This window comes from Patella vulgata, chromosome 7 (genome assembly GCF_932274485.2).
Source record: "Patella vulgata chromosome 7, xgPatVulg1.2, whole genome shotgun sequence".
Lineage (NCBI taxonomy): Eukaryota > Metazoa > Mollusca > Gastropoda > Patellidae > Patella > Patella vulgata.
The window spans coordinates 51,040,076-51,064,763 of NC_065885.2; the positions used below are offsets into that span (position 1 = coordinate 51,040,076).

Consider the following 24,688-nt stretch of genomic DNA (forward strand, 5'->3'; position numbering starts at 1 on the left):
ATATACCGTTTGCCAACCACCTGTAAAAACTGGTCGGACAACGCCAAGCCAGCCGACCGGCATCCCGCGCCACAGAAATCTTCTGCACTTTCGGGGCTCGTTTCACTCGGCAATACGTTTTAGCACCCTTTCCTCTCAGCAATACTCTTTCCATTGTTTGAATAACTCTCACATAACGCAGTTTTATGACACGTGCTTTTCCTACCAATGAGATTCGCGGTCGGTAAGGGGCGAATTATGTAAGCTAATGAAATTGGCTATCACGTGGGGTCGTCCTTGTTTAGGACCAACAATTTTCATGGTCCTTCTCATAAAATATTGAGCACAAAATGATAACATAGCCAATACAATAAAAAAAATATTATCCAGGGGAATAGTACCGGTTATTCTGAAACTTGCATGCTCCGTCTTAAGATTAGAACATATCGAATGAGTGGTGGTCTGGTGCCATCAAATTAGACTTATCCCCCTTGAATACGTTCTCTAATGTGTGAAATTAGAGATTGAAAAGTTGTTGTAGCAACCTGAAGAGTTGTGAAAATTAAACCCGGTCTAGCGTAATAAACAAAAATACAATCCATTAGACAATGAATCTCTCCATCTTTAATTAATTAACAGGATTACTCTCATACTGATGTTTGTAAATAAGTAACCTACTGATACTTCAAAATTAGCGGTAAGACCAAATAACAACTGGCACCGTCTCAGTCTTTTTTGTCTAAAAATCTCTACTCTGAACTAAAAAAAAGTAGGGCTAGAATCTGTTGGAAAATTTCACAAGGAACACACAGTTAAAACATCAGGCGTAATTATTATAACACCGGCCTATTGAGTCCTGTTAGTTTTATATAGGATAGGTGCTAAAAATGGGAACTACTGGAACAATATAATTTTGCCACCAAACTAAAACTAAACTAAAGCCTATAAAATTGAATTCCCTGAAATAAATGCATCAGTCCCAAATTTTTATCCTCCTGTCCCCAGGGTCACTTATAAATTTGTTGACATAAGACATAAAGAATCAAAATATCTACACATCTTCTATTTGATGAGATTAAACTACTAAAGAAAAAAAAGGAACATTATCTGAAGTACTGTTTGCGCTCTATCTACAAATTCTGTGTTGATTGATACCACACAATAAATACGGTACCATACCGTATATATATCTAAAACGAATAATCATTTTGCTTTTTAAAATGACCACACTCGACTCACTTTGTTAAAATCTTTCTGATCCGTTACCCCTTTTAATCTAGGCTACTTTAGTACTTAACGCCATTGAATCCTGTAGCGTCACTCACTGTGAATTACATTAAGGACATGTCATTCTAAAAATGTGTTGAGGATCTGAATCTACAATGGGCACATTTTCCCCAATAAACTATGCCAAATGTTTCTGACTCTTTCTGACTGAACCTATGAAGTTATGGAGGCCTGGAAGTGGTCAGATGTTTCAGACTATCTCTATTGCCAGTGCAATTTTCTGACTTCATACTGTTTTCCAGCCTCAGATAATTATGTTTTACAGATGTTGGTCCCTAAAATGATCACACAGGATTTGATTTGAAGACATTTTTATCAGCTAAATTCCAAATCCATAGCCTAAATACTTTTTTTAAAAAAATAAACGATCAGTTTGTATTTCAGTCATACTGAGACCTGAATTTCATATAGATAGTCTTGAATCAACACTATAGAAAAATTGTTTGGGCAGACAATCTGTCCACTATGAATTCCATCCTGTGGTTGGCTCGAAGCCAAGAACATAATCTATAATCCTCTTAATAACAATAAAACCCACATTAGGCCTACCTTGTATTGACCAGTATTTTCAGCAAAGCAATTTTTTCTCTATAAGTGTCCGTTCACGTTTCTTACAAATCATACCTAGCCTATTTAATAGCTGTTGTAATGATGAGCAGACGAGAGAGAGACAGAAATATAAGACCCAGTTTTTCGTCGGTCTACATTTGAATCATTTACATGCTAAGGATGTACATGTATCCCCAACATTTGTATGCCTTATTTATTGGGAATTGTGTACAAAAAATAAACCTACCATGCATAAATATTCCTAACTATTTAGCTGATGATGTGATATTCATGGTATTGTGGTTGACACATACAATTTCACACTGATCAGCAGTGAAAATTCGCTAGGCCGCTAGTCCGCTATAATCACTGATAAAAGGATGACATCGATGCGACTTAATAAGCCACAACTTTTTTCCTTCGACAAATTAAAAAATTCTAAAACATTTTTGTTATGTTTTAGAAAATTCTAAAACATTTTTGTTATGTTTCAAAAAAATAAATAAAGATGTTTGAAGTATTTGTAGGTAAAAATTATTTCCTATTTAGTGTAAATGGGTATTGAAATGAGTAAAAATCACCATTCTGCCCGAGTCAATTAAAACGTATTTTATCAGCCAATAATACATTCTACAGTAGATATCGCTTGTGTGATATATTTCATAATCTACTAAGGAGATATCGCTTTACATGAATTTGATTGGTCAGTTGAAAAGGAACTACTTTTTTTTATTTTCAAAGAACAGTTCATTTCTTATTAAAAGTAACTTTTTTTTTATTAAAAATGAACTATTACTATTCAATTGACCTTGATGGAAACGCTGGGACAATATAAAGGACTTTGCAATGGTCGAATTGCTGTCAGAAAATGATGTATCACTACGCCGTAATGTTCAGTAAAAGTGAAATCAACAGCAAAGAATTATATTTATCTATTTGTGCATGTAAAAAGGGATTGGGTGATAAATAAAATCTCCTACTCGTCTTTTTTGATATCAAAAAATATCAACACTCGTTGATAAAGTAAAAAAAACCTCGGCAGAGCCTCATTTTTTGTTACTTTATCAACTTGTGTTGATATTTTTTGATATCAAAAAAGACTGGTAGGAGATTCTCTACATGTAAACAATGCACATGCCATTGAGCCAATGATTGACGCCAAGTGATTGACGTCACGTGTTGAAGGCAGTTATCTTTTACAGAGATATTAGAAGACTTTCGTAATCCTCTGTGAAACAGATTGATACAATATATCATAAAATGTGTTTATTGGACCTCCAAAAAGGCAAGGTAGATTTGATGAAATATGCTTACATTTATAAGCTTCCATGATAATGCATTGGTATATATTTTTTTTAAATAACTTGATGAATCCCTTTATTACAGTCACCATGTCGGACATTCATGCTACATCATTCCGATATGATTGTGTATGTACAGAACTAGAAAAACAGCCGCATCCATACATATTAAAGATGTTTGAAAAAGAAAAAGAAGACACAGTTCTGTAAGTTTCGGTTAAAGGATATTAAAATAAATTGAAATCCAAAATAGGGTATTATTTACATGTGAGAAAGTCAGAGAATAACTTTATTGTGAATTAACTCTTAGAATTTAGTAATATAGACTTAATTTAATCTTTGTGTAGGATTGAACATTTTATATAATTTTCATTTATAATATATAGTTCATATTTGTTTCTACTTCATATTTAGATCATTTACTGTAAATCTACTAACACTTTTTTTATTATTCAATAATAGACGTAAAAGTAAAGGGTAAGTTATTGCATGAAACTCCAGCTTTTATTCTTAATTGTTTCTGGGTTGATTGTTTTAAATTAAAATTTGGTTTATATTTACCAATAATCATAAAATGTTTAAAAGTTAATTCTCAGCAATGAGCTATTTATGATCAATTATGACTTTTGTGCAAATCCACTTTCCCATATAATTCCACACAACCCTATTGCTATAACTTTCCCATGTTATCACTTCTTTATTCTTATTAAATAATAAGTAATACATGATTATCTTTCCCATATTATTTCACACAACCTTATGGCTATGATGTTTCTATGTTATCACTTCTGTATTTTTATTAAATAAAAAGAGATACTTAATCTTGCCCATATTATTTCGCACAACCCTATTGCTATGAACTTTCCATGTTATCACTTGTTAATTGAAATTAAATGTAAAATGATATGTGAACCTTTGACAATATCAGTTCAGGTTATTACTTGTTAATTTTAATTAAATATAAAAATGATCCTTTCACATTATTAGGTCAGAACAGATTATGACAAGAATGAATGTATTGTTTTTCTATATCCACTTTTATAAAGCTATCACTTTGTTGGTATAAATTCTCAATCCGTACTGATAGGTGTTGAAATTGCCGGTAACCTCAAAGAATTTTCAAAAGTATAAAGATTTTTTATCAAAGAACCTGCTATTCTATTTTGTCCTCTCTGCATTGTTTAGATTAAATATATCGGTATATTCTTTTACACTTGGGAAAACGAACATCATAGTTTACTTTACATCAATTGCTTCATCAATTACAGATTAATAAAATTAATTCTGTGAGGTGTAGCAAATATATTGTTCAAATGTGTGAAATTCATTAATTTGCTTTTATCTTATTACCTTTGGTGATAGTCATTTTATATTAGAATTGATTCTTCTTTATTATTGTGTTATTGTTGTTAATTTTCATAGCATTAGTTATATGGAACCACATTTTTGTCAGTTTGTTTAAAAAACACTCTGTATATTGTATATATCATTAGATTGCTTATTTATTCAGAGAAAAGGGTCATCATCAAATAACTACATTATCAAAATTTGTAAAAAAGTTGAAATTCTGAAATTTATGTTTAGATTTCTAAACATTAGCAATGGATACCCAACTGGTATTACATTTTATATTAATTCAAGTTTTATTAATTATAAATGTTTTCAGTGAATCTAAAGACACTATGCATCTCTATTTGGCTGGAAACAATAAATTGTTAACAGATACAAGACTGGGAGATGATGACTGCCTTCTACTATACAAAACATTAACCAATAACTTCTATGTTGTCAGTATAGATTTAAGATATAATAACATTGGTGATGAAGGTGCTAAGCACATTGGTAAATTGATTGAGGTAAATATTTTGATCAAAGATGTATTCCTTTAAACTTACACCATAGATCAATTTACATTATTTGGTTTGAAGTTGGCATCCAAACTAATCATTCTGGGCTGTGTATAGAAGTGAATTGTTTCAAAGCAGGTTATAGTGATTTGAAATACTACTGACCAATATAAATGATACTCTTTATGGCAGAACATTGTCATGATAACAAATTGATTCGATTTTAATTATAAAATTCAGAAACCGATATTGTAGTCTAAGATTAGACAGATAGTTGTGATACGTTTGAACTTAACATACTGTTTCAATGGTTTGCCTCCGTTTTTATGATTTTTGTATTCTTGTATTCTTATATTTAAAGGAAAGCTGTACATTAAGAGATATAAATTTAATGTTTAACAATATTGAAGAGAACGGAGCTGAATCTATCTCTAAGGCATTAATGGTATGTATAGCAACTTTGAAATATTTGTAATTTGTCGATGAAACCTACCAGGCGGTACAAGTGTTCTTTTGTTAGAAACAATAATATTCTAGAACACAGGTCTAGGGATAACAATTACTCTATTATATACACACAACATTTTGACAAATGAAATCTTGTCAAAATACTGTCTAATATAGTGATGGTTATCCATAGAAGAACTGTGTTGTTAGATTATGTCAATTGTTTAATCTCATTTAAAAATAATAATTCTAGAATTAAAAATAGATATAAATTTTATGATGATTTTACTTTGATGTTGTTTTTTCAGTCTAATGAAAGTTTATCATCATTAAGAATGACAGGTAATAAGATTGGTAATAAAGGTGGAATGTATTTTGCACAGGCTTTACAAGTAAATTCAACTTTAGAGTCTTTAGATTTAGGAGATACTGATCTGGTAAGCTTTGCTTTTTTTAGGAGGTTTTGCAAAGGATATAATTTAAGAAGTTTACAGTGCCATTGTGAACCTTTGACGAACCCCAGTAAACCTCTAACCAAAAGTAAAACTTTGTATTGAGAATAATATTAATTATTTTGAGTCAATAATGACCCCTTTCCCTTATTTGTAGGAGATGAGATGCCAAATATTAAAAAAATTCAATTCATCATATCTTTGTAAATACTGGCTGGAATTAACTGATATTCATCTTAAGAGATTGAACTTTCAGAGATTTTAGGTTATTACAATATTTTGAAGCCATAAATTTCATGCTCCTCCTCCTTATTAATACATTATATATTTGAATACTTGAGCTTTGTCTAGAGTTTATATTTGTATCTTTCAGAAAATTGAATCTGTAATAGCATTATGTTCTGTTCTCTACAACAATACAAGTATTAAAAGTTTAAATGTCAATAGACCTATATTATTCACACATCAAGAAGAAACTACGGTCCATTTTTCAAAACTTCTAAAGGTAAATATCTATCACTAAGTAAATACCTTTTTTACGATGATGTAAAGCAAATTACTATGGTACAAATTTGAAACAAAGATTTGTTTCTAATATAATTGTGATTATCTACACATTGGTAGCATTTCCCTCTCATAAAATATCTTATGTGTTTACAGGTTAATACAAGTTTACAAGAATTACATTTAAGAAAGTATGATATGAGAGACTTTGGTATGACAAGATTAGCAGAGTGCTTAATGGATAATTTTACATTAACCCACTTAGATCTGAGCTGGTGAGTACTTACAATTTCTGAAGAACTAATTATCTCCCCCTGAAGTACATTTCTCATGTGAGTGCTTTAATAAGAATAAAATTGAAATGTAAATTTTAAGTGGTGTTTTCCCTCTTAATTAAAAATATCTATGTAATTATTACTGACATGTATTTTTTATTCTCTAGTAGTAGTAACGTAAATTTTAAGTGGTGTTTTCCCTCTTAATTAAAAATATCTATGTGATTATTACTGACATGTATTTTTTATTCTCTAGCAATCGTATCACTAGAGATGGAGCTAAGGAGTTAGCTAAAGTTTTAAAGAATAATACAGCTTTAGTGTTTATAGATCTAGCTAATAATAGATTAGAAGATGATGGAGCAATATATTTAGCTGAAGCTTTAATATCATACAATACTACGCTACAATCGTAAGTTATAATATCATACAATACCACTCTACAGTCGTGAGTTATAATATCATACAATACCACGCTACAATCGTAAGTTATAATATCATACAATATCACTCTACAGTAGTGAGTTATAATATCATACAATACCACTCTACAGTCATGAGTTATAATATCATACAATACCACTCTACAGTCATGAGTTATAATATCATACAATACCACTCATACTCGTTCTCTACTTTATTTCAGACTTGTCATATCTAATAATAATATTAAAGGGCCAGGTTTATGTGCTATAGCTGATAGTATTAAAGAGAATACTCGGTTAACTAATATCTATATTTGGGGAAATGTTCTCGAAGAACCTGCCTGTATTGTAAGTTTACTCTTTTGTTTTGTTTTGCACAAGAACAACTAAATATTAGGATATTACCCAATATATGCTGATTGTTTGTGCCTTCTTGTTCATACTTTTTTGGTCACATGAAACAAATTTATGTGTTGGACTTGTTTTTTTAGGCATTTGCTAAATTAATGGAAACTGGGCGTCTGAATAAGAAGGATACAGATATTAAACCCTATGTTGTTGATGGAATAACCTACCTGAGTGAAATTAATCGTAGACCAGATCGTCATTACTTTTGGGCACCTAGTTATGGTGATGATGTTCCAGATTGGCAGATCAGGGGAGAGAATCCTAGCGGAACGACAGTGATTGCCATGTTAGATCCCAGATTCATTGATCCTTATTAATTTAACTTTCTCTGATATTAACTTTAATTTGTGATATTTTATTGCCTGTAAACTTTATGGGGATATGTTATTGTAGAAAATTATATATATCATCAGCATTGAAATATATTCTAAAATTTAAACTTAAATTATATATTGTATTAAAACAAAGTTCTAATATGGTAAACCATATTTTGACAAAAATTCAGTATCTATCATACAGTCAGATTTCCCTTTATTTGTATCTGTGATATCATTTATGTAAATATTTTCATGTCGTTAGTTTTCAAATCGATAAAATTTTAAATAAACAAGGTGGATCTTTGTATATTTTAAAAGTTATTTAAATGTAAAATAAAAGCCAAAAAACTTAAACATTTGTTATCAGTGTTCAAACTCAGAACGTAGTCACTTTTTTTTAAAAGAACAATCTCCAAGTAATAAATGAAGTGTCATTATTTTAAGATTCTTTTGAGACCACCAAGTGGTACATGTTGAGACACTTCAAAACAAAGGACTATGAAATAGCTTTCACTCTAATGATTCGTACTTTCAGTCTCCAATGGAACAAAATTGATTTTTAGCATTGTTTAGAGTTTATTCTTATTTCAAAACTTAGCCAGTGTGACATTTGAACAGACAGTGCAGCACAAGTGCTCAACAAAATATACAACAAATATAGCACAGATAATGCAAATTGAACAGCTAAATATTAACCCGAATGCTAAGATGAATACATAAATATGTAAACCAACTAGTAATTGTTACATGAACTCTAACTTGGATAGGACTTGTTCGCAAAAGAGAGAGAAATGGGGTTTAACGTCCACTAAACACAAACTAGGTCATTGCGGGACTAACAGGGTTTAATTTTATTTCAGTATTTCGCTTGCACATAGGGGTCTTTAGCAGTGGGGGTAAACAGGACCTAATCTATGTCATGTACAAGCGGGGAATTGAAACCATGCCACTTGATTAAATGGCAGACCTTACGATTTTACATACACGCGTTAGACCCCCCCCCACCCCCCGTTTACAAAAGCTCAATCCCACAAAGTTTTTGAAGAAATAAATATGGTCTTTGGTGGAGGTAATTACCAAGTGGGATTTGGTGTATGCTTCTGGCAAGTGTGATCTTTGCAGAGAAAAGGATACCATAACAAATAGTTTCACACACACTGAGTCTGATAAATTTGACATGCACAGTAATGGGGAAATATGGGTTGCCAGAAAACACAACATACACCCACAGCAGTCCATAAAGGTTGTTTCATTGTGAATCTTTCGGAAAATAAAAACCAAACTCTGCATCCTGTATTGACTAGATTCAATATAGTCAAGGTCAATAACTATATAAGTAATTGAAACAAAGAACATAAGTAGGTTAGATGATAACTTTCACACCATTTGCATGTTTCAACAAAGGAAGGAAGGGCACTAAGGAATTAACAGAAATTGTTGCAATTCAATAGACATCTTTTTGCTAAATTGAACAATGCAAATATACATTTGAAATAGACTGGATGATAACTCTTGTTGCCAGAACATTCACCAAGGGAAAAAACTTTTGATGAAATAGAAGAAATTAACTAGGCTTCGATGTCTCACTAATGTAAACAATGCATATAAATTTTAAATAGATCGATTGATAATGTCATCTGTAGAGTTTTCACAATACATTGTGGATCTCGGAACAGATTGGGGTGACAGCAATTTATGGACACATTTCAAGGTGGGTGTATAAAAGTTAATTTATATTCAGGTATGCTTCATATTCAATTACTGTACGAAAAACAAGCTTTATATTTCCACCTTTATTCTTCCAAATAGTTTATATACAATTTACAAACAAAATACAAATTAAGATATCTTGAAATCAAACTTGAAAGAATTATCAGACTTCACAAAATGGAAATCAGATTTATCTTCACAACTGGCGGTAGACGTAAGCATACTAGAATTTTCATTGTCATCATTTGTATCCACTATAGTGTCTTTCTCAATGGGAAAAGAAAATTTAAAATCATTCGATGATGATGAAAAATTCAACTTTGTGTCACTGTTTTCAGATTCACCAACTTGTGAATTTTCACCATTAGCACAGTTTTCTTTCATTTGATGACTTTTTCTACTTTTATTATAAAACTGAGATTTTTTCTTTGTCTCTTTATCTGGAGTCTCAAACTTCATATTTTGGGCTGCTGAAAAATAGAATAGAACTATATTCAGAATCATAGAGTTATTGCTCCTGTTGCCAAAATCTTGTACACATTCTAATTTAAAATCTAGTCATAAAGACAAACCATATAAAAATTAATGTCCTGCATCGAGTTTACATGATTAATAAATTTATACAATACTATGTTTTTATTTATATGTAGTATAATATTGTGTTCAATGGCAGGGTGTCATATTTTGCATGAACTCTCTTCAAATCCTAACATGTCAATGGATCTTTTGTATTTACTGCAAAGGTATAAAACGGGATTAATTGTTTTCCAGCCCAGCCCAACAACTAAGACATGATGGCACACAATGCAATATCTATAGTTTTACAGGCTAATATATGGTATATGAATCTGTGAAAAATAAACACAGCAAAAATAATATTAATATTAACCTTTTGAACTACTAGCAGCTTCATCTTTCATTTTTTGTCTGTAATCACCAAATGTAATCCTCATTGCTTGACGCTTCTTTACTAATGGTGCTTTACTACTTTGTAGTATTTTTAAAACCTTACTGGTATCAACAGCTTTAAAAAAATGTAAACATGAAAATATGGGCGTATAAAAACAATTATTGTAATTTTTTTTTTTTTTTTTTTTAAATTATTACATGTATGTTCTGTTAACTGATGCCTTATCACTGTATGGGAGTATTCCACTGATTTTGATCATCCATGACAGTATACAGATCAGACATGAGAGTATCCCACTAAGTGAGTGCAATACTAACTTAAAAAACAAAAAAAAACAAAAAATAAATAAATTTTGTATATCTGAATGTTACTGTAATATAGTTACTAACCTTGTTTTGAATCTGGTTTGACATGCTTTAAATTTAACATTAACTGCTCTATACACCAACAAAGTTCGCTTTCAAAATCACCCACAGCAGCCATCACTTTAAAAATATTAAGTCAAACAATTTAAAATAAATGTCCTTTACTGTTAAAGTATATTAATTTCTGAAGAAATTTTGACTCCTTATTTCAAAATTATAAAGGGCAGTCAGAATTTGTACATTTATATTCCACTGTGCCATTTTACTGCTAATAATCCTGGGTGAATTATAACTAGAAATCTTTATCCTGGGTTTTTGGTTCTGTCTGAAGCTCTGTGATACTTTTTATGCTGCTATTTCACATATTATCAGCTTGTTATTTGATAATATTGGGTGGTATTTGGTAGTATTAGATTAGAATTGGATAGTACCTGGTTATTATTTGTTTGTAAGGTTGAGAATCCTCAACGAAACGTCGGTTTAATTAAAATAGTAATTGTGTTCCATATTATTTTTTTTGTGTGTATTACGTAATATGTCAATTTCTAAATGCCGCTCAAAGAAGGTGAAAATTGAAGTTAACTACTCTTTTACTTAGTCTTAGTTAGTCTTACATCATACATGATTTACAAAATTAATTAATTAGGTACATCGCCCTGCCGCACTTTATATAATAAAATAGGGAATATATTTCGATCAACAGTAGTACATACCTTTCGCATGAAATATCTTACAACGGCATTGATTTATGGAATTTTTGTAATAAATAACTTCGATTTCTCTAGACTGATTGATCGATCAACCATGCGTTTGTTTATTTGACATTTTGGTCGAATATTTAGAGTGATCGCCCTTGAATTTAAGGATCCTTCATTTTTTAGAATCTTAATTATTAATGAACAAAACCCATCATTAAAGATTCAAATACACCTGTCATTTCATTTGATTCAAATTAATCTATATATTGATTTTTTCAATTTTTTAAAATATCCCCTTTACACTGGCAATAATTTATGACAATTAATGAGGTTATAAATCAAAGGATCCTTGTTAAATACTCCAAAATGGCCGACGGATTGGCAAGAGTCCTTGCTAAATCAGAATTTGATTCTGAAGCATGTGTGTATTTTCTACCTTTTCGATGGAATTTACTCCTGTCATTATGACACAGCATTATTTTCCATTTTCACCAACTTTTGTATTGATTGAGGACAATATTATCTTAAAAACTGGAATAAACGCAAACCTTGTTGAGTGCCCCGCCCCTCTCAATTTTGCCTGGCTAGGCCATTTTCTGTCTTTTGATGGAATTTTCTTATTATGACAAATTATTGTCGAAAGCCCCTCGTTTCATTTTAGAGCCAAACCATTGCAGTCCATAGACACTCATGGTATGGCCTCGCAAAAAGACGCCTGCCTCTATTTCTTCCACTAGGATCACCCTTGTTGAACTTGGGATAAGAGACGTTTACATGTTCCCATTGATGATGGCATTGTAAAACACCCCACAATAAAGTATCTCATTTCACCAACTGAGAAGAAATTATCACTTTATTCATAGAAAATTGCTATTAATTGACAATCATTATAAATTCCATTTCCTTATTAAATAAATGCCAACTGTCCCAATCCTGTAGATCTATTACAAAACACAATTTTACTTGCCTCTTTTGTCTAACCGTAGAAAGTCTTTTTTTGGGCAGTGGCTAGAAAAGAAACCTCATCATCTTTCGAACCTTTGTGTTTTGAGATTAGGAATGATACTGTATAATTCCGTAGTAGCTGTTGTGATTGTTGTGAATCACAACAGCATTCATTGTCAAGTTTTTCTTCAAAACATTTATTCCATTTCTGCCACATATATCATACATGTATTTCAACTATTTAACTTACTGATTGACTTTATTTTTTTGTATTATAGTTGTTGCCAGAATCGCAGCAAATGGAGAGAACGAGCTACTTGATATGAAACACAAGGTTCAGATGCTAAATGATGAAACAGCACAATCATTAAAGAAAAATGTATATAAAAACTATTCTCAGTTTATTGAAACAGCGAAAGAAATATCGAGTAAGTGCATATTACAATATATTTCTGTTTAAAGGCTCAATACCATTCTTGTTGTAACTGAATAATATGTCCCAATCTTTATTCTGGTCAACAAATTGTACTATTTTACAATATTCCAATTAATTGATGATACAAATTTCATCTTAACACACCTAATTTAAAAAATTGGACAAATTCAACTAAATGATTTGAAAAGCCTAACGTAAACCTTTTCAAATGTGACTTGGATTTAAAAATATTTTTGAACCCTCTGGACAAGTAAAATAGGATGTAATGGATAATTTACACAACAGGTAGGACACTTAAACATCTAATACTTAGAATAAGGCTATTATTTATTTTCTGGAGCTGTCAAGCCAGCAAGAGTGTTATTGTCCCTTTAAGCAAAGATTCGTGGAAAAGCTAAATTATCATGTTCTAATTTCTAGTTTGGTTATATTTTGTATTTTCCTTCAGAATTAAATTTCTACAGGAATGGAGTTTATCATTGGTCTGTTTTCTTATGTTGTTATCTGTAATATTAATTCTAAAAGATTGTTTATTAAGAAAATGAATGTTATATTGAATTGTATGTAGATGTTCATGAATATATAAATTCATATTGAGCTAGAATTACGCATGAAGTTTGTTTGTTTTGTTTGTAGTTTTGGAAGGAGAAATGTATCAGCTAAGTCATATGTTATCAGATCAGAAAGCTTTAATGTCCACCATGATGGAGATGTCATTGGTCAGTGATAAAGGTATTTGAAATAAATAATACTATTAATGACAGACCTTCCAATGTTATTAAAATATAATGCTGGGATATGATCAATCATGATTTTGAAGAAAATTGGTTAGTGTAACATATAACCATAAATTTTTTATAGCACTGCATAGATAATTGCTTTATTTCATTGAAAGTCATTCAATCACATGTTTCAATGTAAGATAATGGTGCCATTTCTTGTAAAATACTCTAATTAATATATATATTATGTATATAATTTAAGCCGTAGTTGAAGGACCTAAGGAAGAAATCGAAGAAAATGAAACAAATCCCGAAGAAGAAACCCGAAAAAACTTAGCTTTCTTACTTGATAAAGTAGAAGGTTGTTCTGTAAGTAGTGGGGTTGTTTCGTCATTTTAACTTTAATTATTGGTTGAGAGTTTTAAAACAAATCATCAGATGAAAAAACAAATTTAGAAGTACATGTATATGGTGAATGTTGTAAATCTATGGGGATCTAATGTGTAGTAGACCCTATGTCAACTATTTAAACATACATTATGCAAGAGCTAAATCTGTCTATTGCAGGTCTTTCTTTTGGCCTGAAATGTTATCTAAACTATTTATTAGACATTAATTAACCTATCCAGACCATAATCAACTCTAGATGGTATTGCTAGCCTGCGATCTTTAGTGGATTGTGAGCCGATTTACTGCATAACTTTCCTTCTCGATTTAACGATTAAATGGATAATCGAGACTATGCTGTTTATCGTACTGACTTAAGTAATGATGATCAAGGCTAGGCGGAAATTCGATTGTTTGTTCTCAGTTCATAGTGACTCAATTTGAATGAAATTTTCAGCAAATTGCCTTTACATTATCTAGTTTTTAACTATTATAGTGAGAACTGCCAACTCGTTATTGAATCTCCCATAATGTATCTTTAATTATAGCGGGGTTTTTTTTAATCTGACACCTGAACAGATCAAAGGATAGAGTTATCTGTCTAACCTCAGAGGTTTTCTCTGGATTCAGTGGTTTTGCTGCGGGCAAGTGAATTATTGAAATAAAGATATACCGGTACTTGTGACTTAGTTAGTGTCAAGTTAAACTCATTTCCCTATTCCCCTATTCTCTCTCTCTTTGTTTAAATCAGTGTGTTAGAAGGATTGATTTTTAACTTTTTAATTATAGAGTGTTGCTGAAGTACCTGGTAGACAACTAGTACATAATGGTGATTTAGTAGAACTTGATGCTGAAACACTAACACAGGTTCAAAGAGTTCATGCATTCCTTTTAAATGATAGCCTAATGATTGCCACCTGGGTTCCTAACAGGTAAATAGGTTTACTGAGGTTAAAGTTTAACCTGTTTTAACATTTAAATAACTGTATTATTAAAAATATATAGCATCATAAAAGTGGTTTTACTTCTTTTAAGTTAGAATTGATAACCTTTTATTCAGATAAAAACCTCAACTCATTTATAAGCGAAAAAAACTCTTCCTTCTGTATGTTTTTATAATAACCATTTCACTATTATCTTTAATATATTACGCATATTATATTGTAGAAGAGGACCAGTAAGGTATAGATTTCAAGGTTTATATGAATTAGATAGTTTAGCTGTTGTTAACGTGAGAGATGTTGGACCAGTTAAAAATGCGTTTAAGATACTTATGTTTCCTGAAACTAGAATGTATCAGACAGACAATACTAAATCAAAGGTAATAGATTTGTCTCAAACAAATATTGATATGTGGTTAATAATAGTACAGAGGTACAATTATTCTTCAATGTAAAGGCCCAGTTTTACACATGTGATTGCCTTTTCAGGTCACTAGAGACTATGATACTTTCAGATCAATATTTAGCTTGGAAAACTATTTGTAGAAGAGTATCTGTGTAAACTCTTACTGATAAGAATTGTAATGCTTATAAAGTTACGTGACTGTGAGTCAGGGAATACTATATAGTACTTTTCACATTTAACAATGTGATTGAAGATGGTAGAATTCCTGCAAATAAATTTTCAACATTTGCACCAATAAAGAAATCTCAAGATCAAAATTATTTTGTTACACCCTGCAATGATAAATTTGTTTAGGTTCTGTCAATAGAAGAATATATGTGTATTTATGTGTATTGTAGAGGCAGTGGCTAGATATTTTAGATGATACTAAAAAAAAGAAAGCATCCAAAGATAAACAGAAGAAAGAAGCTGCGGCAGCAGAAATTGCTCTAGCTGCTAGTACAAAGAAAGAAACAGAATCTTCTAATCGTAAGTTCAGTTTTTTAATTAAGTTCTTTATAAATTATGTTAGAATCTGTTTAATTAAATTTTAAACATAGAAGACAGCTAGAATGCTATTTTAATGTTAAGTACCCGTACTGAGAATTCAAAGTTACTTTGATAACATATTACCAAATATTTTAAGATAATACATAGAGTATGAATAAAATTTTAAGATAAGAAGAGTTAATCTTTAGTATTCCACTTTCTGAATGTTTCGTTTTAAGCTGCCTATATCTGTCTCTTATATTTTCATTTTTCTGTCTTTTGTAATTTATTTTAACTTACAGAATTTGCCATCATTGAATCATCAGTTGTGTATGATGAATCTGTTACTAATGTAACAAGAGGTCTGTTTAAATAACACTGTCAAATTAATAAACTAGTTTACCAAGCTCCCTACCTGATGCGCCTGGATTTTTCTTCTTTTTTTTTGTTCATTGCTGATTTTATTAAGCCCTTCTTCATTTTATATCATTTACTTGAAATATATAATGCATACTGAATATAAATGATTGATATTATTGTATCACGAATATTAGTTAATGTGATTTATTTTATATAATTATTTATTGATTAGAATTATTTAATACATTAATTAGTTACACGCTTACATGATATTCTATATTTGCATAAAGTCAGATGTTTATTTTATTAAAACATTAATGATAATAATGTTTATGATTTCTTTAAATTAAAATGAATTATTTCCTCCTGCTGTGTGATATTTTATGATGTTTTTGAAATGGTAATGGAATAGAAGGAATGAATATGTTTATATTATAATTTACTACAAACAATCTATGTAATTATCCTGGTTATCCCACACCACAGTTCCTGCTTATCATAACATTATTTAAATCCATATTTATAAACAATATTACTTTTTATAAAAGATTTTTCAGACAGTTATTCTTTAAAGCATTCTGTACAAAATCTATATTATTTACAAAACAAGATACACCCACTGAAGCTGACTATTCTATCTATTAGGCCATACTAAAAAAATTGTTTGTGGTTCTCTGATAATCTTTTTAAAAAATCTGATGGAGATATTTTTGTTATTCACTATCTGTGTACTGGGGAATATACCAAAAACTGACAATGATTTTAATTTTAATTTGTGGTGACCACAATCTGCTCTGTGCTTATCTTCTTTTGTAATATAATTTCTTTCTATACTTGTATACTATTGATGGGAAACAATGTTTACATATAGTGAGGAGCAAAAGTCATAATATAGGTAAAACTTTTCTGTGGAGTGTATATATATATATATAACTAAATATTTATGAAGATATTTAATGATAAAAAGCCAGCTGGTACACATCATGGCAGCATGTAGTACATTTAATTTTTTTGATGATAATCTTGTCTGATAATTCTTGCAGCTTTTGAAGATGATGAAGATGGTGAATTTACTGATTCAGATTTTCTGAATGCTGATTGGTTACAAGAACTACCAGAAGATTTAGATATGTGTATAGCACAGAGAGATTTTGAAGGTGCTGTTGATTTAGTAGGGAAAGGTTTGTGTTGTTTTAATAAATTTTTAACTTTGGTACATTCGATTACTTTTTGTTTCTAAAAAGGATCCAGATTGATAGACATTGTCCACATCCATCATAAAATATCAATATAATAATACCAAAGCTTTGTTACAAAATTTGGTGATATATTTTACATGCTAACCTGTGCTGGCTCGCTAAACTGGAGGTCCCAGATGTTATCCCAGTTTTGGTCGAGGAAGTTCCTCAGGATTTTCCAGCATGGTTTCCTCTTATCAATGGTGCAGGACAAAGGGCCTGATAAGGAACTGTGTCATTCGGATGGTATAAAAACTGAAGTCCTTGAACCCTTGAGGTGAAAGAACCCTTGTATAAGAGTAAGCTGTAGCGCTGCTGTCCAGGCAAAATTTCTCCCATAGCACACTGTATTGTGCATGCCTGTATTCATTAGTCTGGGTGAAGCAGAAAATTTGAATGTTAAACCTCATTTTATTTCAATTATATGTTAAGCCAATTTTGTATTCATTTTTTATTTTTCTTCTAGTGAATGCATTTCTAAAAGACCGACCTAAAACTCCAGGAGTTATAGAATTCAGGTAATAATAGATATATATTTTTAAAGTGAGCAACACTTGTATATATTATTTTGCTTTTTTTACACAGCAGCTCAGTCTATCTTTATATTTAACTCACAGTTAAGAGCAGTCATTAATTTGGGTAAAATAGACTATAAGTTTATGTCATTTATGTCTATAGAACGTAAAGTTTCATCAATTTCAGGCTAAAAATTGACCATTTATTGCCATGCTATTCAGTCTTTTGTTTAATGATTGATTATTTTAAACAGAGCTAGAATAGATCATCGTATTAAGTTATTAACAGAAGGATTAATGGGAGAGTTACAAGTTTCACCTGAAAGATCTTTACGTGGTGGACCAAGGGCTGCTAGACGAGCCGTTACACAATTAATTAGACTTGGTAAATCATCACAGGTATACAATCTACTCAAAATAATTTCAACCTTCAAAAACTCATACAAATAAAATTTATAAAAATTACAAACCATTTACTAAAAGCATCCTATTCTAAGTTGATATTGTCAGAATATTATATTTATCATTACTTTTACATTTTCAAATTCTTCTACAAACTACTTGATTGATTTCAAAAAATTAGGTAGGTGGTACTTAATGAGATTTATTCAAAAAAAATTGATAGGAGGCTCCTTAAAGGGGAAATTTTCTTCTGTAGATTTGACAAAATTTTGACACTTGGTTAGACATTTTCAATTGTTCTTGTATGAAACCACTCAATGGATTTATTTGGTCTGTATGAGTGTTCAGTATCATTATTGTTAGAATGTAGTTGATTAGTCTCGTTGGGCCTGGGTAGTTGCAACATTAAATGGTTAAAGTCACATGCTTATTCAGAATTGTTCAAATATAGTAGCAGTACAACAGCAAATTTGACTTGTGTGATGTACTATCAGAATGCTTGGGGTTATTTTCAGGCATGTGAACTGTTTTTAAAAAATCGAACAGCCTTAATCAAATATAATATCCGACAATTAAAATTTGAAGGAGCCACAACATTATATGTAAGATGCCTGTGTGGAGTTTTCTTTACAAGTTTAGCAGATACAGCAAAAGAATTTCTAAAAGCTTTCCCTGATCATAATGGCTGTTTCTCAGGTAAATAACTATGTATTCTACTGTAATACAGATATTACAACAAACTTGCGAAATATTTTACAGCATTTCTACTAATTAAATAATACAGATATAAACATATATATATAGAAAGAAATGATGTTTAACATCCCCTCGACACAAACTAGGTCATTTTAAGACTAACATATCGTCAATTTTACTGCAATAATTCTCCTGTGCGTAGGGATCTTTAGCTGTTGGACAGGCGATCTACTTCTTGTCAAGTACAAGCAGGGAATCTAAACAACACCAAATGACTCAATGACAGACCTTACAACCTATTGTGCATGTTAAACCATTCCCCCCCCCCCCCACACACACACACACTACATATATATAGTTCTTGTTGTCATTGTTACAATGCTGCAGTTGTGTCATTCCATGTTTGATGCATTACAATATATCATTATTCCCACTTCAAATGATGACTTTATCTGATGGTAAACATCATTCATCATTGTTAAACTCCATTTTATTTCATTTGTATCAAAAATTACATCTTTATCATTACAATTTGAATGTTGCTGTTGCCTCATATAAAGATTTTCATGCTTTGTATATGTGTTTTATAATATAAATTATGTTAAGTTCCAAGTTTAAATATTAATTACAATATGTTAATATTTTGTAGCATTTGTTGTATGGTCTAAACATGAATTAAAGGCGTTTATTGGTACTTTCTGTCGTCAAGTATTTGAGAGTAAATCCAGTTTAACAACTATAGCAGATTGTGTTATATTAGCTAAAATACACTGTGAAGAGGTAAACATTTCTTTTCCAACTATTAAAGATAATTCAATTTATTAACCATTTAAATACTGAATTTTTTTTAGTCATACAGCTAGAGAAGATAACTTTTTTTTGTCTTTGGTCATATATCTTTTGAGTTTGAAGAAGTAAATTTTAATGCTTAATAATCAAAGGGTTTAAATTTAATCTCAAATTTCTAAAAAATATATTGTATTTATTGTTTTGATTTTTTGTTACAGTTAAAGAGCATAGGGTTAGATTTAAGTTTTTCTCTTATGTGTATGTTAGAACCACCATTACATCAAGTTGTAGAAGAAACTAGAGATCAGTTAATAGAGGGTGCTAAATACAGAGCTTCTGTAAGTTAACAATTTTCATTATTATTTCGGTCAAACAAAACACCCAAAATATTCTGGTTCTCAGACAATTCTTCAAAAAACATCTGATGTGGGAGTCAGGACTGACAGGAGGGGGATTTACATTTGTCAAAGACTTGTGTAGCTAAATGAATTATCACAAACATCAAATTCGTGGTTTTTCATTTATCTCACCATCTGTTTATTCATGCAATTTACAAGAATTCACTAATTTCAATTATCTTGTTACATATCTCAACCAATTACCATCTCATATATATCAGGACTGTGTTACTGTGTACTTCTTAAGTGAGCCTATTGGACACTTCTAAATTTAGCCAAGAGAGTTATTTCCTAATATTGTGGATGTGCACCCCTTTTTATACGCCCACATTTTCATGTGAACGTATATTGTCGTCGCCCCTGGGGCCCTGTCCATCCACAGTTTGTTTGTGGACACCCTACAGGTCACAATTTTTATCCAATCTTGATGAAACTTGAAGTGTATGTTTATATCCAAAGATCTCGGTTCCTTTCGAAGTTCACACATATTGGACTAACTTCCTGGATTAAGGCCCTTGATTGTATGGAAAATCGCGTTTGTAGCTTGAGGTCCATCTAGAGGTCACAATTTTTATCTGTATTACCGTCACATCATAATGAGGGTTGATTTTGAATTTCGTGAAAATCGGACCGAAACTGACGGACAAAATGGCTGCTCCCTGTACGCAAACAGTGTTAAAGTATGTAATATTAAGTTGTGGGCCCTAGTCTAGAGGTCACAATTTTGATCCAATTTTGATGAAACTTAAAATATATGGTTATATCCCAAAGATCTTGGTTCCTTCCGATATTCCAATATTCGAGCATATCAGACCGTAACTTCCTGGATTATGATTGTATTAAGTTGTGGGCCCTCTAGAGGTCACAATTTTGGTCCGATTTTAATGAAACTTAAAATATATGGTTATATCCCAAAGATCTTGGTTCCTTCCGATATTCCAATATTCGAGCATATCAGACCGTAACTTCCTGGATTATGATTGTATGAAAAATCGGGGGGGGGGGGGGCAGCTTCTTCTCTGTCCATCTCTTGCAAAATTTGGGCGTATCTTGCATGGCAACAACTGGTTAAGTGACGCAGTAGTACTTCCCAACCGAAATCAGAGTGGTTTTTTTTTTTAATATGGCCTTACTATTATAAATATTTAACAGTTAGTCCCAATAGGAAGGGTAAAGTGGACGACTCTGTACTAAGCTATCCAACACAACAGTTTCCTTGCCTTTTAATATTATATATATTTAAAACAGGATGATCTATGGAGACCAATGAATCATTTAAATAAAAAAGACTGTGATAAATTTGTAAGTGAAATGGCAACAAGTGGTTTAGATGCTGTTAAAGATTATGTTTATGGTGAGAATTTATATGGCAGTGCTTTATTCAGTATACATCTGATAGGCTAATAAATTGAATAAAATTAATGAAACACCTTCAAAATCTTTTGTGTTTTTGGCATTTATTTCCTCTTTTGTCTGAAGCACTCCTTAATCTAATGGTCATTGTTTATATTTTTATTTTTAGATGAATGTTTTGTTAATTTGACCATGAATACTACTCAGTTTAGTAAAAGTTTACTGATATTTGCGGACGATTTGGTGAAACTTTTTACTGTAGAATGGGAAGAGTTTATAGCTAATTGTTTAGCAGCTGTGTTTAAAGCTCAGATATCTCATATAGAATCTTCTCTTCAATCTTCTAAATTTCAACAAGATGTAAGTTTATTGTATTTAAATAAAGAATGTGTTCAAGACTAAACTGGGAGCCACGGTGTCTGAGTAAGGCATATACTCTCTAACCCAAGGTGTCTTGTGCTTGATCCTGATGTTGGCAGAGAAAATCCCTCTGGAAATTTCAGTCTGGTTTCTCCCACATCAGTAGTGCAGGACTGCAAGCCTTGCAAAGAACAGTGTCTAGGGTGTACAGGCAAGTTGAAATCTCTTGTAGCACACTGCATGCCATATTATGTATGTCCATCTTCATTATCCCAGTTGGTGCAGAAAAGTAGGACGTAAATCCAATTCATTTTATTTTCAGATTTAATACATGTATTACATATGGGAGTCAAAGTTTAAGGCAATGTAGGTTGTCCAGTACTTATTGGGTTAATTTTAAATTATATTTTGAAATAATTTCTTGATTTTTCAGAAAAAGTTTATACTAAAGAATGCCCAGTTTATTTTAGAACAAGTTGTAAGCTGTGTAGAAAAATTATATAAAGAATTTGACAGGAAATTTCCTCAACAATTACAAAATATAAATGCTGACTATAGAAGACTAAAGAAATTGGAATAATTTTATGTTATTTCATTACTGAGTGCAATGTTATGTATAATAATAAACATATATTATTTTATATATAATATATAATTAAATTGAGGCTAAGGTAGTTGGGCAGTTAGGGCACTACACTCCTGAATAGAATGTCCTGTGGTCAAATCAAATCCCAGTGTGGATCGAGGAACACCTTCAGGATTTTTTAAGCCCAGCCTTGACAGACATGGTCATGGTGGTTGAAAGACCAAACAACGATGTGTGCCTAGTTATTTGGATGAAACCAAAAACGAGCCGTGTACATTTTGGCTGAATGTAACAGAACTTTTATCTATTGGACATGAAAGAAGAGTTGGCCGAAATGCCACTTTACGATCAAACTTCTCGTGTTTCACATTGTACATGTAAATATGGAAATAAAAATTATCGTATGTTTGTCTAAAATTGACCAAATTATTGTATTGACAAGACATTAAATCACTTTCTATTCCATTATAATTAAGATGATATATAGGTGCTTATTGTAGTAATATCCATACAGTAAAGTTCTACAGAAAAATTCACAGCCTTACTTTGCATTCCAGCAATAAATGCTAGCAAGATATTTATGTGAGGATATCAGTATGCTTAATTTCATTGTTATACACCCACATTGAAATGTGGTTGTATATTGTCGTCGTCCCTGTCCGTCATCCACAATTGCTTGTAGACTCTCTAGAGGCTAAAGTTCATATCCGATTATACACAGTGTTTAAGGTCATGAGACGATGAACCCTATTGATTTTCAGTGATTTCCATTAATTACTGCCAGAGTTATGGCCCTTGATCACTTTGAAAAATCTTGTGAATGCTCTAGAAGCTAAAGTTAATATCCGATTGACTTTAAATTTATACACAGTGTTTAAGGTCGTGAGACGTCTATTGATTTTCAATGATTTCAGATAATTACCGGTACTACCAGAGTTATGGCCTTTGATTTATACACAGCATTTAAGGTCATGAGACGAAGAAGCCTATTGATTAATTACTACCAGAGTTATGGCCCTTGATCACTTTTGAAATATCTTGTGAATGCTCTAGAGACTAAAGTTATCATCTTGATAAACAGAGTTTAAGGTCTTGAGGACAAGGATATTGGTTTTCAATGAATTTTGAAAACTTGAACAGCTAAATCCATGATATTAAATGTTTCGTATACCAAACCTTAGCATGGGGCAGAACTAAAAGCCAAACAATTACTAATGATTTTCGAATGATTACTTAATGAATTGTTACTCTTAATCAGATTTTATTGTGGGCGTATGTTTCGTCGCCTGGCAACCTATCTTTTAAGATGAGGATACTTGATAAGCATAATAAAATAATATGATGACTAAACCAGACATATTTTTGTTGGTGATAACAAAATGAGTAGGAGAGATGAAAATATGTGTTGACTTCATCTATATAACAAGTGTTTATTATATGAAAATATTTAACACTGAATATACATGTATACTATTTATTGAATAAAATAACATCTATATACACTATTAAATGGGTGTGTAGATTTTTGTGTACGTGACTTAAATATATCTAACACTAACAGGGTTCCTAATCCTCCTAGAGGAATGTTCCCAGATACCTACTCCCTTTTTTTTGTACATGTATAAAAGATCTACATAGCAGTACCCTATTATCATACAATTACCTTGCCACCCTGAAGTGAACTTACAAATTCTCCTACTTTTCCAGTCTTAATTGAATTAGATTTTATTTCCTTCCAACTACAGGTACATAAAATCTAGTCTCTGTTACCCAGATTAAATGTCTATGCTATTTGGATGAATACAGGATCTTATATACAGAATAATCCAGCCTTGTGATTGCTCCTTTTCACTGATATGTAAGTACCAGAGACTGTAATCAGTAATGGCAGTTAAATATCAAAGTCAGCTAATTTGGACACAAAAAAATAAATGGTTAAACCATTAATATGCATCAATCATTTAGATGTTCTTGGCTCTTCCTGTGGCAGATTCTAAACCCCTGTTGCTGTGACTGTCCCACCATGCCACTGATTGAAATTCTTTTTATACAGTTGATGTTATACAGTAGTGAAGTTATATTTATAGCCGTAGGTCGAGATGTTAAACCTGTTAACGAATGAAGCATGCTATAAATGACTTGTAACATTGAC

At 31.2% G+C, this 24,688-nt stretch overlaps 2 protein-coding genes and 1 long non-coding RNA gene across 5 annotated transcripts; 2 read left to right on the forward strand and 1 right to left on the reverse strand.

The window, feature by feature from the left end:
* The first annotated feature begins 484 nt into the window (after window positions 1–484).
* On the forward strand, window positions 485–8,159 carry LOC126827799 (leucine-rich repeat-containing protein 34). 2 transcript variants are annotated; one of them, XM_050557343.2, is made up of 11 exons: window positions 485–676; window positions 3,202–3,322; window positions 3,579–3,593; window positions 4,783–4,972; window positions 5,325–5,408; window positions 5,719–5,847; window positions 6,236–6,367; window positions 6,523–6,641; window positions 6,898–7,053; window positions 7,288–7,414; window positions 7,558–8,159. In XM_050557343.2, exons 2-11 carry the CDS (start codon window positions 3,207–3,209, stop codon window positions 7,789–7,791), a joined length of 1,302 nt encoding a protein of 433 aa, XP_050413300.1. In that variant the 5' UTR covers window positions 485–676; window positions 3,202–3,206; the 3' UTR covers window positions 7,792–8,159. The 2 variants fall into 2 exon arrangements, with proteins under 2 accessions (XP_050413300.1, XP_050413301.1); XM_050557344.2 differs by lacking the exon at window positions 3,579–3,593.
* Window positions 8,160–8,398: 239 nt separating this feature from the next.
* Window positions 8,399–11,620, reverse strand: LOC126827798 (uncharacterized). Its single transcript, XR_007682876.2, has 4 exons — window positions 11,490–11,620; window positions 10,801–10,896; window positions 10,391–10,525; window positions 8,399–9,971 (listed from the first exon to the last, which is right to left on the reverse strand). It is a non-coding gene; the product is annotated as an uncharacterized LOC126827798 (long non-coding RNA).
* Window positions 11,621–11,831: 211 nt separating this feature from the next.
* LOC126828593 (exocyst complex component 8) lies at window positions 11,832–24,046 on the forward strand. 2 transcript variants are annotated; one of them, XM_050558457.1, is made up of 17 exons: window positions 11,832–11,895; window positions 12,698–12,847; window positions 13,492–13,587; window positions 13,840–13,946; window positions 14,754–14,896; window positions 15,132–15,285; window positions 15,710–15,839; window positions 16,142–16,201; window positions 17,243–17,380; window positions 17,904–17,955; window positions 18,207–18,351; window positions 18,870–19,050; window positions 19,700–19,830; window positions 20,058–20,177; window positions 21,486–21,591; window positions 21,760–21,950; window positions 22,384–24,046. In XM_050558457.1, exons 1-17 carry the CDS (start codon window positions 11,841–11,843, stop codon window positions 22,528–22,530), a joined length of 2,106 nt encoding a protein of 701 aa, XP_050414414.1. In that variant the 5' UTR covers window positions 11,832–11,840; the 3' UTR covers window positions 22,531–24,046. The 2 variants fall into 2 exon arrangements, with proteins under 2 accessions (XP_050414414.1, XP_050414415.1); XM_050558458.1 differs by lacking the exon at window positions 16,142–16,201.
* The last annotated feature ends 642 nt before the right edge of the window (window positions 24,047–24,688 follow it).